This window comes from Eretmochelys imbricata, chromosome 4 (genome assembly GCF_965152235.1).
Source record: "Eretmochelys imbricata isolate rEreImb1 chromosome 4, rEreImb1.hap1, whole genome shotgun sequence".
In the NCBI taxonomy this organism is placed as follows: domain Eukaryota; kingdom Metazoa; phylum Chordata; order Testudines; family Cheloniidae; genus Eretmochelys; species Eretmochelys imbricata.
In genome coordinates, this window is record NC_135575.1 from 144,497,469 (window position 1) to 144,514,517 (window position 17,049).

At 58.6% G+C, this 17,049-nt stretch overlaps 1 protein-coding gene across 1 annotated transcript in view; it reads left to right on the plus strand.

Annotated features, from left to right (window-relative positions):
* CPXM1 (carboxypeptidase X, M14 family member 1) overlaps nt 1–10,691 on the plus strand; it is a 51,902-nt gene extending 41,211 nt beyond the window's left edge. The window contains exons 12-14 of the mRNA XM_077814733.1: nt 5,314–5,453; nt 7,974–8,076; nt 10,429–10,691. Coding sequence (XP_077670859.1) covers nt 5,314–5,453; nt 7,974–8,076; nt 10,429–10,691 — 506 coding nt within the window. The remainder of the gene's footprint in view (nt 1–5,313; nt 5,454–7,973; nt 8,077–10,428) is intronic.
* Nucleotides 10,692–17,049: the final 6,358 nt, after the last annotated feature.

Here is a 17,049-nt window from a genome sequence, read left to right on the forward strand (position 1 = left end):
CGCGGGGCCTGTCGCTGCCCCGTGACCCTACAATAACAAACCAGCGCGCGGGGCCTGTCGCTGCCCCGTGACCCTATGATAACAAACCAGGGCGCGGGGCCTGTCGCTGCCCCGTGACCCTACGATAACAAACCAGGGCGCGGGGCCTGTCGCTGCCCCGTGACCCTACGATAACAAACCAGGGCGCGGGGCCTGTCGCTGCCCGTGACCCTACGATAACAAACCAGGGCGTGGGGCCGGTCGCTGCCCCGTGACCCTACAATAACAAACCAGCGCGCGGGGCCTGTCGCTGACGCGTGACCCTACGATAACAAACCAGGGCGCGGGGCCTGTCGCTGACGCGTGACCCTACGATAACAAACCAGGGCGCGGGGCCTGTCGCTGACGCGTGACCCTACGATAACAAACCAGGGCGCGGGGCCTGTCGCTGCCCCGTGACCCTACGATAACAAACCAGGGCGCGGGGCCTGTCGCTGACGCGTGACCCTACAATAACAAACCAGGGCGCGGGGCCGGTCGCTGCCCCGTGACCCTACGATAACTAACCAGGGCGCGGGGCCGGTCGCTGCCCCGTGACCCTACGATAACAAACCAGGGCGCGGGGCCGGTCGCTGCCCCGTGACCCTACGATAACAAACCAGGGCGCGGGGCCTGTCGCTGCCCCGTGACCCTACGATAACAAACCAGGGCGCGGGGCCTGTCGCTGCCCCGTGACCCTACGATAACAAACCAGGGCGCGGGGCCTGTCGCTGCCCCGTGACCCTACGATAACAAACCAGGCCGCGGGGCCTGTCGCTGCCCCGTGACCCTACGATAACAAACCAGGCCGCGGGGCCTGTCGCTGCCCCGTGACCCTACGATAACAAACCAGGGCGCGGGGCCTGTCGCTGCCCCGTGACCCTACAATAACAAACCAGGGCGCGGGGCCGGTCGCTGCCCCGTGACCCTACGATAACAAACCAGCGCGCGGGGCCTGTCGCTGCCCCGTGACCCTACAGTAACAAACCAGGGCGCGGGGCCTGTCGCTGACGCGTGACCCTACGATAACAAACCAGGGCGCGGGGCCGGTCGCTGCCCCGTGACCCTACAATAACAAACCAGGGCGCGGGGCCTGTCGCTGCCCCGTGACCCTACGATAACAAACCAGGGCGCGGGGCCTGTCGCTGCCCCGTGACCCTACAATAACAAACCAGGGCGCGGGGCCTGTCGCTGCCCCGTGACCCTACAATAACAAACCAGGGCGCGGGGCCTGTCGCTGCCCCGTGACCCTACGATAACAAACCAGCGCGCGGGGCCGGTCGCTGCCCCGTGACCCTACAATAACAAACCAGGCCGCGGGGCCTGTCGCTGCCCCATGACCCTACGATAACAAACCAGGGCGCGGGGCCTGTCGCTGCCCCGTGACCCTACGATAACAAACCAGGGCGCGGGGCCGGTCGCTGCCCCGTGACCCTACGATAACAAACCAGGGCGCGGGGCCTGTCGCTGCCCGTGACCCTACGATAACAAACCAGCGCGCGGGGCCTGTTGCTGCCCCGTGACCCTACGATAACAAACCAGGGCGCGGGGCCGGTCGCTGCCCCGTGACCCTACGATAACAAACCAGGGCGCGGGGCCGGTCGCTGCCCCGTGACCCTACGATAACTAACCAGGGCGCGGGGCCGGTCGCTGCCCCGTGACCCTACGATAACAAACCAGGGCGCGGGGCCTGTCGCTGCCCCGTGACCCTACGATAACAAACCAGGGCGCGGGGCCGGTCGCTGCCCCGTGACCCTACGATAACAAACCAGGGCGCGGGGCCGGTCGCTGCCCCGTGACCCTACGATAACAAACCAGGGCGCGGGGCCGGTCGCTGCCCCGTGACCCTACGATAACTAACCAGGGCGCGGGGCCGGTCGCTGCCCCGTGACCCTACGATAACAAACCAGGGCGCGGGGCCGGTCGCTGCCCCGTGACCCTACGATAACTAACCAGGGCGCGGGGCCGGTCGCTGCCCCGTGACCCTACGATAACAAACCAGGGCGCGGGGCCTGTCGCTGCCCCGTGACCCTACGATAACAAACCAGGGCGCGGGGCCTGTCGCTGCCCCGTGACCCTACAATAACAAACCAGCGCTCGGGGCCTGTCGCTGCCCCGTGACCCTACAATAACAAACCAGGGCCCGGGGCCTGTCGCTGCCCGTGACCCTACAATAACAAACCAGCGCGCGGGGCCTGTCGCTGACGCGTGACCCTACAATAACAAACCAGCGCGCGGGGCCTGTCGCTGACGCGTGACCCTACGATAACAAACCAGGGCGCGGGGCCGGTCGCTGACGCGTGACCCTACGATAACAAACCAGGGCGCGGGGCCGGTCGCTGCCCCGTGACCCTACGATAACAAACCAGGGCGCGGGGCCTGTCGCTGCCCCGTGACCCTACAATAACAAACCAGCGCGCGGGGCCGGTCGCTGCCCCGTGACCCTACGATAACAAACCAGGGCGCGGGGCCGGTCGCTGCCCCGTGACCCTACGATAACAAACCAGGGCGCGGGGCCGGTCGCTGCCCCGTGACCCTACGATAACTAACCAGGGCGCGGGGCCGGTCGCTGCCCCGTGACCCTACGATAACAAATCAGGGCGCGGGGCCGGTCGCTGCCCCGTGACCCTACGATAACTAACCAGGGCGCGGGGCCGGTCGCTGCCCCGTGACCCTACGATAACAAACCAGGGCGCGGGGCCTGTCGCTGCCCCGTGACCCTACGATAACAAACCAGGGCGCGGGGCCTGTCGCTGCCCCGTGACCCTACAATAACAAACCAGCGCTCGGGGCCTGTCGCTGCCCCGTGACCCTACAATAACAAACCAGGGCCCGGGGCCTGTCGCTGCCCGTGACCCTACAATAACAAACCAGCGCGCGGGGCCTGTCGCTGACGCGTGACCCTACAATAACAAACCAGCGCGCGGGGCCTGTCGCTGACGCGTGACCCTACGATAACAAACCAGGGCGCGGGGCCGGTCGCTGACGCGTGACCCTACGATAACAAACCAGGGCGCGGGGCCGGTCGCTGCCCGTGACCCTACGATAACAAACCAGGGCGCGGGGCCTGTCGCTGCCCCGTGACCCTACAATAACAAACCAGCGCGCGGGGCCGGTCGCTGCCCCGTGACCCTACGATAACAAACCAGGGCGCGGGGCCTGTCGCTGCCCCGTGACCCTACGATAACAAACCAGCGCGCGGGGCCTGTCGCTGCCGCATGACCCTACGATAACAAACCAGGGCGCGGGGCCTGTCGCTGCCGCATGACCCTACGATAACAAACCAGGGCGCGGGGCCTGTCGCTGCCCCGTGACCCTACAATAAAAAACCAGCGCTCGGGGCCTGTCACTGCCCCGTGACCCTACGATAACAAACCAGGGCGCGGGGCCGGTCGCTGCCCGGTGACCCTACGATAACAAACCAGCGCTCGGGGCCTGTTGCTGCCCCGTGACCGTACGATAACAAACCAGGGCGCGGGGCCGGTCGCTGCCCGGTGACCCTACGATAACAAACCAGGGCGCGGGGCCGGTCGCTGCCCCGTGACCCTACGATAACAAACCAGCGCTCGGGGCCTGTTGCTGCCCCGTGACCGTACGATAACAAACCAGGGCGCGGGGCCTGTCGCTGCCCCGTGACCGTACGATAACAAACCAGGGCGCGGGGCCGGTCGCTGCCCCGTGACCCTACGATAACTAACCAGGGCGCGGGGCCTGTCGCTGCCCCGTGACCCTACAATAACAAACCAGGGCGCGGGGCCTGTCGCTGCCCCGTGACCCTACAGTAACAAACCAGGGCGTGGGGCCTGTCGCTGCCCCGTGACCCTACAGTAACAAACCAGGGCGCGGGGCCTGTCGCTGCCCCGTGACCCTACGATAACAAACTAGGGCGCGGGGCCGGTCGCTGCCCCGTGACCCTACGATAACAAACCAGGGCGCGGGGCCTGTCGCTGCCCCGTGACCCTACAGTAACAAACCAGGGCGTGGGGCCTGTCGCTGCCCCGTGACCCTACAGTAACAAACCAGGGCGCGGGGCCTGTCGCTGCCCCGTGACCCTACGCTAACAAACCAGGGCGCGGGACCCGTCGCTGCCCCGTGACCCTACAATAACAAACCAGGGCGCGGGGCCGGTCGCTGCCCCGTGACCCTACAATAACAAACCAGGGCGCGGGACCCGTCGCTGCCCCGTGACCCTACGATAACAAACCAGGGCGCGGGGCCGGTCGCTGCCCCGTGACCCTACGATAACAAACCAGGGCGCGGGGCCGGTCGCTGACGAGTGACCCTACGATAACAAACCAGGGCGCGGGGCCTGTCGCTGACGAGTGACCCTACGATAACAAACCAGCGCTCGGGGCCTGTCGCTGCCCCGTGACCCTACAATAACAAACCAGCGCTTGGGGCCTGTCGCTGCCCCGTGACCCTACGATAACAAACCAGTGCACGGGGCCTGTCGCTGACGAGTGACCCTACAATAACAAACCAGGGCGCGGGGCCTGTCGCTGCCCCGTGACCCTACAGTAACAAACCAGGGCGCAGGGCCTGTCGCTGCCCCGTGACCCTACGATAACAAACCAGGGCGCGGGGCCTGTCGCTGCCCGGTGACCCTACAATAACAAACCAGGGTGCGGGGCCGGTCGCTGCCCCGTGACCGTACGATAACAAACCAGGGCGCGGGACCCGTCGCTGCCCCGTGACCCTACGATAACAAACCAGGGCGCGGGACCCGTCGCTGCCCCGTGACCCTACGATAACAAACCAGGGCGCGGGGCCGGTCGCTGCCCCGTGACCCTACGATAACAAACCAGGGCGCGGGGCCGGTCGCTGCCCCGTGACCCTACGATAACAAACCAGCGCGCGGGGCCTGTCGCTGCCCCGTGACCCTACGATAACAAACCAGGGCGCGGGGCCGGTCGCTGCCCCGTGACCCTACGATAACAAACCAGGGCGCGGGGCCTGTCGCTGCCCCGTGACCCTACGATAACAAACCAGGGCGCGGGGCCGGTCGCTGCCCCGTGACCCTACAATAACAAACCAGGGCACGGGGCCAATCGCTGCCCCGTGACCCTACAATAACAAACCAGGGCACGGGGCCAATCGCTGCCCCGTGACCCTACAGTAACAAACCAGGGCGCGGGGCCTGTCGCTGCCCCGTGACCCTACAATAACAAACCAGGGCGCAGGGCCCAACCTCCTGTTGTTGTGTTTACCATTCCAAGTGCAGGCTGCCGTAAGGAGCTCAGCTTCCTTCTCTGGCGTGGCTCCAGATCGCCCCCCTGTGCTCGTCTCCCTGTGCAGGTATGAACGACTTCAGCTACCTGCACACGAACTGCTTTGAGGTCACTGTCGAGCTGTCCTGCGACAAATTCCCGCACGAGTCCGAGCTGCCCAGGGAGTGGGAGAACAACAAGGAGTCTCTGCTGGTCTTCATGGAGCAGGTGCGTGTCCGGGCCTAAGGCCGGTGCTCCGGGGCCAGGGCAGACCCGGAGCCTTGCCTGGCTCTTGGACGTGGGTATCTAGGGCAGCGCCTCCTGGAGCTTCTCCGCAGAGGTCACGTGGCCCTGTGGAAGCTGGGCAAGGCCCCAGGAGCGTCTGCTCCCGCCAAGGCAGGTTCTGGCTGGTGTTGGTACTGGGGCTGAACCCATCACGGCGCCAAGGCTGGAGAGAGACAGCGCAGCACTTAGCCGCCTGGGAGGGAGGGAGGGAGGGAGGGAGACACAGTGGTTAGAGTATGGAACTGGGTGTCACTCAGGACAAAACTCAACCCCCTACCCCTTGAGCTAAAGGGGAATCACCATTAGCTGATAGCAGTGTAGGGGCAATGACACACAGAGTAATTCTGAATCCAGGCAGTAGAGCACACAGTGCCCAGGGCTTGATAACAATTTTTTAAAGGCTAGTCAGAAGATCATGGAAGATAAAGATGTGAGAAACGTTAGCAATTAGCTCCCAGAGTTCCCAGACGCAGGGCACAGCAGATATTAATGACCTCACACGGCTATACACGGGGTCCATCCCTTCCAGAGGCGGGACAGCCCCAGAAGCATGGCGGTTCGGTTTGTAGCTGAAATGCACTCTGGACAGAGCTACAAAAATACCATCTTGGGGCCTGCCACCAGCAGCTCTGGGTTCCTCCGGCAGATGTGATCAGAGTACCAAGGAACGGCATAAAGCAGCTGGGACGGGCAAGCCCCCTCCCGACCACGCCAAACAGCCTTGGCAGTGCCTTCAGGGGAGCATGAAGAGACAGTGGGCAGAGCACCTGGCCATGCCAAGCACTGTGCGGCAGGGGCTGCTGGGAGGACAGAGCTAAGAAGGGAAGAATGGGGTTGGGTTAAAGGCCAAGACCCCTGGGCTGTATTCCCTGCCGTGCTGCAGCCTTGGGGCCTGCTCTCCTACCCCCTTGCACTGGTATAGCACCCGCACCTGGGCAACGCAGGAGAACAGGCATCCGTGGTACCTCCTGCTTTATTTATAACACACACAAAAATCCCAAATTCTGCAAATGGTCGTAACTGATCTACAGAGCCACTTGTCGCCATTGCATCACCCCGCCTGCCGGGCTCTGGCAAACAGCTCCTCTCTCCAGCCCAAAGTCCTGCTTTCAGGATAGAAATTCTCTAGCCACACAGTGGTGCGAAAAGGTCTTATCCGTTTGCCACCTGTCAATGACATTGAGGCCAGGGGGCTCCCAGACAATAAATAGTGATATCCGCCTTCTGGGGAGTCAGCGGGGGGAGCGACGCCTTCCTAAGGGATGTTCGACCTTGTCTACACTGGGACTTTCACCCCCGCCCGTGCGGCAGCCTGCGTGCATTGCCGAGTGTAGACGCTGCTTGTACTGGTGCCGTGTGATTTGCACCTGTTCAGTTTAGCCTCGTTCAAACTACCCCAGTGGCTCAAATCCCAGGGTAGACGAGGCCTGACACCTTCCCCGCGTCCCCAGATTCACTGAGCACACATTGGACATACACACGCCCAGTAAACCAGCAGCTGCTGGTGGCTGCAGAGGTCACCGTGGTGCAGTGATTCGCCGCGGGGACTAGCCTGTAATTGGGGCTAGCTCTCCATGCCAGCTCGGGCCCTTGAGCAGAGTGTGCCAGGCAGGCAGGGGTCCCAGCCTTGGCTCTTCTCTCACCAGTGTGGGCAGCCCACACATTTCACACCCTTCTCCTACAGGGGCTTGTACAGGCCATGTAACGGGGCGGCTTGTTAATCTCTGGGCTCTCAGCAGCTGATGCCCCCGGGGCTCAGCGCTGGGCAGCTCCGAGAATGGCAAAGGGTAGGGAGTCCTAGGGCAGCGAGGGTGGCCAGCAGCTGAAAGCACTGCTCTCTGGGGAGAGACTGTAAACTTGCCCTGTCTAGCTGGGCTCCGCGCACACGGACAGGAGAGCCGCTGGGTGACGACTGAAACAGCCACCGGAGCTGTTACGAGAGGCTGTGTGGAGCTGTGGGGTGAGCTCAGGATGCCTGGGTTCTAACCCTGTCTCTGCCACTGGCTCACTGCATGGCCTTGGGCGAACTGCACCTCCTCCGGAACCGGGGGATGCTGACGCTGAACTATCTCCCTGGGGTTCATCCGTGAGAGCAGTGTGACTGGATGAGGGGGAAACCCCTGGGAGGAGGGGAGGTGTTGGGGCCTGCTGGGGCAATGAGCAGTGATGGAGCAAAGGGAGATCCAGGATCCCCGCCGGGGCATTCGGCTGCGGGACAGCCGCCCCAGCCCAGGGGCACAAACCCCAGCACTCTGGATGTTTAACCCAGGACAGGACAAACTGCAGGGAGCCGCCCAGCAGATGGCATGCAGACGGTGATGCCCCAAAACCCCGGGCTGGGGGGCAGGCTCGCGCTCCCCGCTGTACCGAGGGGGCCCAGGGAGGGGCAGTGCCTTGTGGACCGTGTGCTCTGTTGGCCCCGGGAGCCCCCTCTGAGCTGTGCTCTGTCCTGTGTTTGTCCAGGTCCGCCGGGGCATTAAAGGGGTCGTTCGGGACAAGGACACCGAGCAGGGCATTGCGGACGCCATCGTTTCCGTGGACGGCATCAACCACGACGTCAGAACAGGTATTGTAGGCACCACAGGACGATCGACCCGGCCTGTTAGTCCCAGTGACGCCCCTCAGGCTGCGGCCGGAGCAGAATACGGCCTCTGGGCTGCGGGGGCAGAGGGACGGGGGGCGGTGGGTGGTGCCACCCCAGCTGTATGTCACTGGGAGACCAGTGAGCCGGGCAGTGCTAGGCTCTACTGGACAGCTGTGGGGAGACATTCGGGGAGCAGGTCCGGGGAGGTGGGTCCATGGGGGGGGCGGGTCCATAGCCCGCATTAAGGGAGCGGCCCCGGGAGCAGGCGTCTGCATAACCTGCGCTCGTACAAGGTGGCACTCTAGCCCTTCTAGTGGCCGGACCAGCCAGCGGTCTGCGGGTGAAGTCCTCACTCCATGGAATCAGTGGGAAAGCTCCCCTGGCTTCAGTGGGGCCAGGGATTCCTGCTCCGAGTGCGCTGCTGGCTTTGAGCTGGTGGAGCTGGGTCGAGGCTCATGCCTTCAGAGACGCAGGTCCTGGGGTCAGTCCCACTGATGACCCACCCAGGGATGTCCCTGTGATGGGTTCGGTCTCAGAGACCCTCTTGGGACTGTCACCTGACGTGCTGGAATAACCTCTGAGCCAGTTTTCCCTGCCAGCTTGGGACTCCAGAACCCTGCCTTGTTGAGCCAGACGCACTAGCCTGCTGCAACCCAGACCCAGCTCTCGTCCACGCCCCCAAAGCTGCAGACTTTAACCAAAACCTGCTCAGCAGGTCACCTGTCTCCAGGACCTGGACACCCAGTTCCCAGGGGGATCCAAACCCCAAATAAATCCATTTTATAAAGCTTATACATGGTAAACTCATAAATTGTCCACCCTCTATAACACTGATAGAGAGATATACACAGCTGTTTGCTCCCCCAGGTATTAATCACTTACTCTGGGTTCATTAGTAAACAAAAGTGATTTTATTAAGTATAAAAAGTGGGATTTATGTGGTTTCAAGTAATTACCGACAGAACAAAGTAAATTACCAAGCAAAATAAATCAAAACACGCAAGTCTAAGCCTAATACATTTAAGAAACTGCATACAGGTAAATCTCACCCACAGAGATGTTCCAATCAGCTTCTTTCACAGGCTAAAAGAAAAGGAGGACTTGTGGCAGCTTAGAAACTAACATAAGCATGAGCTCAAATAAATTTGTTAGTCTCTAAGGTGCCACAAGTCCTCCTTTTCTTTTTGCGGCTACAGACTAACACGGCTGCTACTCTGAAACCTTTCACAGGCTAGACTCCTTCCTAGTCTGGGCCCAATCCTTTCCCCTAGTACAGCCCTTGTTAGTTCCAGCTCATGTGGTAACTAGGGGATTTCTCGTGACTGTCGCCCCCTTTGTTCTGTTCCACCCCCCTTTTATACTTTGGCATAAGGCAGGAATCCTTTGTCTTTCTCGGGGTTCGCAGCTTTCCTTCTAAATGGAAAACCACCAGGTTTCAGATGGATTCCAGTATCATGTGACTTGTTTACATGTCCCATGAGACTTCATTACTCACTGGCTGGCACCCCCCCCCATATACAGGAAGGCTTACAAATAAACAGAGCCATTTACAACCAATTGTTCTAGTTAATAGGAGCCATCAAGATCCTAAGCCACCAGTAATGGCCCACACTTTGCATAATTACAATAGGACTTCAGAGTAATACTTCATATTTCTAGCTTCAGATACAAGAATGATGCATACCTACAGATAGGATGACCACACTTAGTAGATGATAAGCTTTGTAATAGGTTTCAGTGTGGTAGCCATGTTAGTCTGTATCAGCAAAACGTGGAGTCCTTGTGGCACCTTAGAGACGAACAAATTTATTTGGGCAGAAGAGACTTTTTGTATGCAGCATATTCCAGTTACATCATATTTACACTTACAAACATATTTCCATAAAACCTATGGAGTGCAGTGTCACAGTCCCGATGAACTAAATCGGTGTGAGGAGCTCAGCCCAGGGGGAATGGGGGATGACCATGGCCAGTGTCGGACGGACCTAGAGCCCCAGGGTGGGAAGAAGCTGGGGGATGGGCTCTGGGTGGATATAAATAGCGGGAATGGGGTGAAATCAGGGAAAGGGAGATGGATGCTGACAATCATGGACCAGCCCCAGCAGTGGGAGCTGGGCCATGGGACCAGTCACCCCAGCCCCGGACAGCACTCAGGGGAGCAGCCTGGCGTTGGCCCTGGGGAGGGCAGGGCCAAGGCCTTGTCTACACAGGGCTGCTAGTCGCTGAGATGGCCCCTCTGCAGACTAGGGTTCAGCAGAGACAGGCCCTAGCAGACCCAGCCCTGACCCGGCTGACCCTCACCCCTCCCCCTGGCCTTATTGTCACCCCCTGCAGCTTTCGACGGCGACTACTGGCGCCTGCTGAACCCGGGCGAGTATGAGGTCACCGCCGCGGCCGAAGGCTACCACCCCGTCACCAGGACGTGCCGCGTCTCCTACGAGGACAACCCCACCCTCTGCGACTTCCGGCTCACCAAGACGCCCAAGCAGCGGCTGCGTGAGATCCTGGCCAGGGGGGGCAAGATCCCCAAGGACCTGATCCTGCGGCTCCGGCAGCTGCGGCTCCGCAAGCTGAGGGCCCAGCGCCAGGCCCAGTGAACGGGAGGGGGATGAGGGGACTGTGTGGGGACGTAGAAGAGGGATGTGCTCTGTTCGGCTCGCGCTCCCTCCCCCACGCTCTCTAGTCTAGCGGCTTCTTGCTCCTCTGTGTTGTTTCGCTTCTGAGCTCTGGGTCTGACTCATGCACGTGAATCTGTAGCGGGGTGTGACTGCCGGCCCAGGGAGAACGTGGTCCTGGGGGAACCAAACGCCCGCCTTCCTGCCGCCGCACTGGCTTTGACGGGGAAAGGCGGGCACGTCACTTAGCAGTGTCCTCGTGGGGCCTGTCCCTTCCCACCCCCTGCCCTGCCCTGCCCGCAGCGCTTGGCTCTGTTCCTTGGCATTCCAGCCCAAGACTCTGCTGCTGAGCACCCAGCTGCTCTCAGTTCAGGGGGAGGGGTGCCTGGGCGGGGTAAGAAGACAGCGGAAATCAGTGGCACAAACAAAGCTGCAGGCGTGTTCCCTAGGGCAAAGGCAGAGGACAGACACCCCGGACGGGCTTTGCCAGCAGAAGAGGACTTTGTAACACCTCAAAGAGCAGCTTTCCCCCAGGATGGTCTCAGCACGGCTGCTGTCATCTTAGCCAGACCAGGGAGACCCCTGTTTAGTGGGTCGAGCCGTTGCCTAAGGATCATGCAGGTCCCGGTCCAGCCACCCAATAGAGGCATCTGCCAACTGGTTCGGTTCCGCTCTGCCTGGCCACCACTTGGCAAATCCCCCAGGAGGAACCCTCTGGTGAAGGCTACCTAGAGGCAGCAGTAACCACAAGGCATTTGGACAGCAGGCCCCGGGGCGTGCAGAAGGAAGGGGAAGGAATGTGAGCCAGTCCTGTGAGCTGGGTGCAGGCTGAGGGCCACGGCTGTCCTCTCCCGACTGCCATGGACAAGGAAGGATCTTGTCCTCTCTCGACCTGCATGTGGTGAGGTCAGAAGAGGGGGAAATCACCCAAGGGAGTTCAGTCGGCTGTACTGGCTTAATTTAAACCAGTTAATCCGTTTCTTTGGGGGATTACTGACACCTGGGTGGCAGTTGCTGGGCTAACAAAGCAATTGGCTTGGTAGTTGAGGGGATAGACGGCTGCGTGGATATATCTGCTGTTAGCCGACAAAGCATTCTGTTATGCAGTGTAAGGGAGGAATAACACACATAGTGAAAGGGGAACGGACTGGGGTGTGTTTGTGGTCGAGATCAAGAAACAGGCCAGGCAGTGCGGCGTACTGGGTAGCAAGGGAGGCTCCCTGTGGCGATCCCCAAGAGCAGTGTTTGGCCCCCTGAAATGCCCGAAGTGGTGTCTATGCGAGTCTCCCGGAGCGTGAGCAGGCAGCTGCCACTGATTCCTCGAAACATGCAGAGAGTCTGCATCTGAGACTACAGGCGGGCCCTAAAAATAGCTCCTGGCTCACAATGGGCATGACACAAGCAGGACTTCGATTGCCTGGCACAGGGTCTGGCTGGGCAGGAATCCAGGGCAAACATACATCAGTCAGTCAGTACCAACCATGGCAAGGTGTGCGCTGGCTGGACTCCCAGATCCCTTGGGTGCAGTCCGGGATAACCTTGTTCCTCCCCATTGGTAATGACAGCACAGTTCCCAAGGACTCTCGAGGCTGTTTTCTTCCCTGTAGATAGCCAGCACCTGCTGGTTTGGCGTGCCATCGTCTGACTTCACCAGACCATGGGAGACATCTGGGGGAGCCAATTCCTGGCCAGAGGGGTGGCACCCTCACTGAAACCACCACCTTTGGCATCAATTGTCTCCCCGTTGGCAGTCTCCTTAGGGCCAACACAAGAGATACCAGCAGTCTTCTCAGCTGCGAGGCCCCCCTCCAGGGCAGGGCAGAAGCATGTTAAGGGGACACAGGTCAGGATTTCGTATTCACTCCAGTTTTGCCCGGGCATTACAATTAAAAGGCTGATACTAAAGGGCTAGCTGGCACCTCGTACGAGCCACGAACCAGATCCTAGGCAGAGATGATTCCACTTGGTGCAGCAAATGGTTCCTGTAGCTTCCTTTCCCCTCGGCCTCCGTTGTCAGGGGTACTTGTGTGAATGCGGTTCCGCCCCTCGGTGACTCCAGGGATGACTTCAGCCTCAGATCTTTGTTCTCCTAGAACCCCAGGTGAAGTCACACTCCTCTGCATGAGATGTCACAATCGTTTCCTTGGCAATGGCGTGTGAGGTCACAGCCAGCGGCTGTGACTGTGCCAAACAGACGGGCTCCCAGCGTCCGCCGCATCCGCCAGGAGCTATGGGTGGGTCTCAGCCCCACTCTGGGTCAGGCCCCCAGCGAACAGAGGAGAGTGTCCAGGGATAGCCGCTGCCGAGGGCGTGCAAGCATTATTCAGAGCTTCCAGCTCGTCTGCGTGTTTTCAGACAGCCCGAGGGAGGCTGCAACATCCCTGTGTGTGAGCCCAGGGCTAGTGGGCGCTTCGTTCTGCCGGCGGGACCTGGCTGGAACCTGGCGTGTAAATAGCATTGGAGCAATGGCTCGCGGCTCCGACCTAACGGGGGCGGCAGGAAAGGGACCACTGCTCGGGTGGGCACTCAGACTCAGCATGAGCAGCTGATGAGTTACAGAGACAGTGCTGGCATTCGATGTCCTTGCGAGCCAAGTGACATCCTCAGGAGCAATAAACCTTTGCTGTTTTACCTTCCAGAGCGAGTGGGCAGTGGGTTATTTTCTCTCCATTTATTGCATTATTAATTCAGCGGGGGGCAGAGCCTGGGTGTGTGCAAAGCCCCTTGCATGGGCCGCTCACAGCAGGGCTGGGGCCTGGAGCAGTGGCATGGGGCAGCCCTGTGGGGCGGGGAACGGGCAGGAGTGGGTGTGATGAAGCGGGACTGTTCTTAATGTTTCCTCTGAATAGTGTGGGGGTGCCTCAGTTTCCCCTAGGCAGTTCTTAAGTATCTAGGGGATGGGGTAAGGGTGTATGATCATTGCAGAGCCCTAGAGGGCAGGTGTGCGCAGGGGTCTGGACACAGAGAATGGCCAACACCCTGTTTCCTGGCCACTGATGGCCTGGCCCTTCCCCCCTGCGAGGTGAGAGCTAAAGGGTTGGAGAACAAAGGAATCCGGTGACCTCCTGGCCCGGGAAAGGGACAAAGCCCAGAGAAGGAGGGGCTGGAGGGAGTTTCAGTTTGGGGCTGGCTGGGACATGGAGTGAAGGGCAGACGGGGTTGTCTGGCTCACTGCCCCCAAAAGGGACTCAGCTGAGGGGTCCTGTTCTCTGCACCTACAAGCTTGGTTTTAGACCATGTTCCTGTCGTCTAATAAACTTTCTGTTTTACTGGCTGGCTGAGAGTCACGTCTGACTGCGAAGTTGGGGGGCAGGACCCTCTGGCTGCCCCAGGACCCCACCCGGGCGGACTGGCTGTGGGAAGCGCATGGAGGGGCGGAGGAGGCTGAATGCTCCGAGGTCAGACCCGGGAAGGTGGAAGCCGGGGGAGCTGTGTGTCCTGCAGACAGGCTGCTCCCCGAGAGGAGACTGCCCCAGAGTCTGGCCTGGCTCGGTAGGGAGCCGTTCCGGAGCCTGGCGCTGGGACAGGGGGTCACCCCACGGGCACCCTCCCTGCCCCCCCCCCCCGTGACTGACATCTTTGGTGACAGGTTTCAGAGTAACAGCCGTGTTAGTCTGTATTCGCAAAAAGAAAAGGAGTACTTGTGGCACCTTAGAGACTAACCAATTTATTTGAGCATGAGCTTTCGTGAGCTACAGCTCACTTCATCAGATGCATACTGTGGAAACTGCAGCAGACTTTATATATACACAGAGAATATGAAACAATACCTCCTCCCACCCCACTGTCCTGCTGGTAATAGCTTATCTAAAGTAATCGTCAGGTTAGGCCATTTCCAGCACAAATCCAGGTTTTCTCACCCTCCACCCCCCCACACAAATTCACTCTCCTGCTGGTGATAGCCCATCCAAAGTGACAACTCTTTACACAATGTGCATGATAATGAAGTTAGGCCATTTCCTGCACAAATCCAGGTTCTCTCACTCCCTCACCCCCCTCCAAAAACCCACCCCCATACACACACAAACTCACTCTCCTGCTGGTAATAGCTCGTCCAAACTGACCACTCTCCAAGTTTAAATCCAAGTTAAACCAGAACATCTGGGGGGGGGGGTAGGAAAAAACAAGAGGAAATAGGCTACCTTGCATAATGACTTAGCCACTCCCAGTCTCTATTTAAGCCTAAATTAATAGTATCCAATTTGCAAATGAATTCCAATTCAGCAGTTTCTCGCTGGAGTCTAGATTTGAAGTTTTTTTGTTTTAAGATAGCGACCTTCATGTCTGTGATTGCGTGACCAGAGAGATTGAAGTGTTCTCCGACTGGTTTATGAATGTTATAATTCTTGACATCTGATTTGTGTCCATTTATTCTTTTACGTAGAGACTATACTCTCAGCCCAGCAGAAGCAGCTGTTCTATCTCGGGGCCTCTCCTTCTGCCCCTCCACCCCCATGAACATGATACAGTTCTGTGGTGACCTAGAATCCTATTTTCGACGTCTCCGACTCAAGGAATATTTCCAAAATACCTCTGAACAACATACTAATCCACAGAGGTCTCCCTACCAACACTACAGAAAGAAGGATTCTAGGTGGACTCCTCCTGAAGGTCGAAACAGCAGACTGGACTTCTACATAGAGTGCTTCCGCCGACGTGCACGGGCTGAAATTGTGGAAAAGCAGCATCACTTGCCCCATAACCTCAGCCATGCGGAACACAATGCCATCCACAGCCTCAGAAACAACTCTGACATCATAATCAAAAAGGCTGATAAAGGAGGTGCTGTTGTCATCATGAATAGGTCGGAATATGAACAAGAGGCTGCTCGGCAGCTCTCCAACACGAGTTTCTACAAGCCATTACCCTATGATCCCACTGAGAGTTACCAAAAGCAACTACAGCATATGCTCAAAAAACTTCCTGAAAAAGCACAAGATCAAATCCGCACAGACACACCCCTGGAACCCCGACCTGGGATATTCTATCTACTACCCAAGATCCATAAACCTGGAACTCCTGGGTGCCCCATCATTTCAGGCATTGGCACCCTGACAGCAGGATTGTCTGGCTATGTAGACTCCCTCCTCAGGCCCTACGCTACCAGCACTCCCAGCTACCTTCGAGACACCACTGACTTCCTGAGGAAACTTCAATCCATCTGTGATCTTCCTGATAACACCATCCTGGCCACTATGGATGTAGAAGCCCTCTACTCCAACATTCCACACAAAGATGGACTACAAGCCGTCAGGAACACTATCCCCGATAATGTCACGGCTAACCTGGTGGCTGAACTTTGTGACTTTGTCCTCACCCATAACTATTTCACATTTGGGGACAATGTATACCTTCAGATCAGCGGCACTGCTATGGGTACCCGCATGGCCCCACAGTATGCCAACATCTTTATGGCTGATTTAGAACAACGCTTCCTCAGCTCTCGTCCCCTAAAGCCCCTACTCTACTTGCGCTATATTGATGACATCTTCATCATCTGGACCCATGGAAAAGAAGCCCTTGAGGAATTCCACCATGATTTCAACAATTTCCATCCCACCACCAACCTCAGCCTGGTCCAGTCCACACAAGAGATACACTTCCTGGACACTACAGTGCTAATAAACAATGGTCACATAAACACCACCCTATACCGGAAACCTACTGACCGCTATTCCTACCTGCATGCCTCCAGCTTTCACCCTGACCACACCACACAATCCATCGTCTACAGCCAAGCTCTGCGATACAACCGCATTTGCTCCAACCCCTCAGACAGAGACAAACACCTACAAGATCTCTGTCAAGCTTTCTTACAACTACAATACCCACCTGCGGAAGTGAAGAAACAGATTGATAGAGCCAGAAGAGTTCCCAGAAGTTACCTACTACAGGAAAGGCCTAACAAAGAAAATAACAGAACGCCACTAGCCGTCACCTTCAGCCCCCAACTAAAACCCCTCCAACGCATTATTAAGGATCTACAACCTATCCTAAAGGATGACCCAACACTCTCACAAATCTTGGGAGACAGGCCAGTCCTTGCCTACAGACAGCCCCGCAACCTGAAGCAAATACTCACCAACAACCACATACCACACAACAGAACCACTAACCCAGGAACTTATCCTTGCAACAAAGCCCGTTGCCAATTGTGCCCACATATCTATTCAGGGGACACCATCACAGGGCCTAATAACATCAGCCACACTATCAGAGGCTCGTTCACCTGCACATCCACCAATGTGATTTATGCCATCATGTGCCAGCAATGCCCCTCTGCCATGTACATTGGTCAAACTGGACAGTCTCTACGTAAAAGAATAAATGGACACAAATC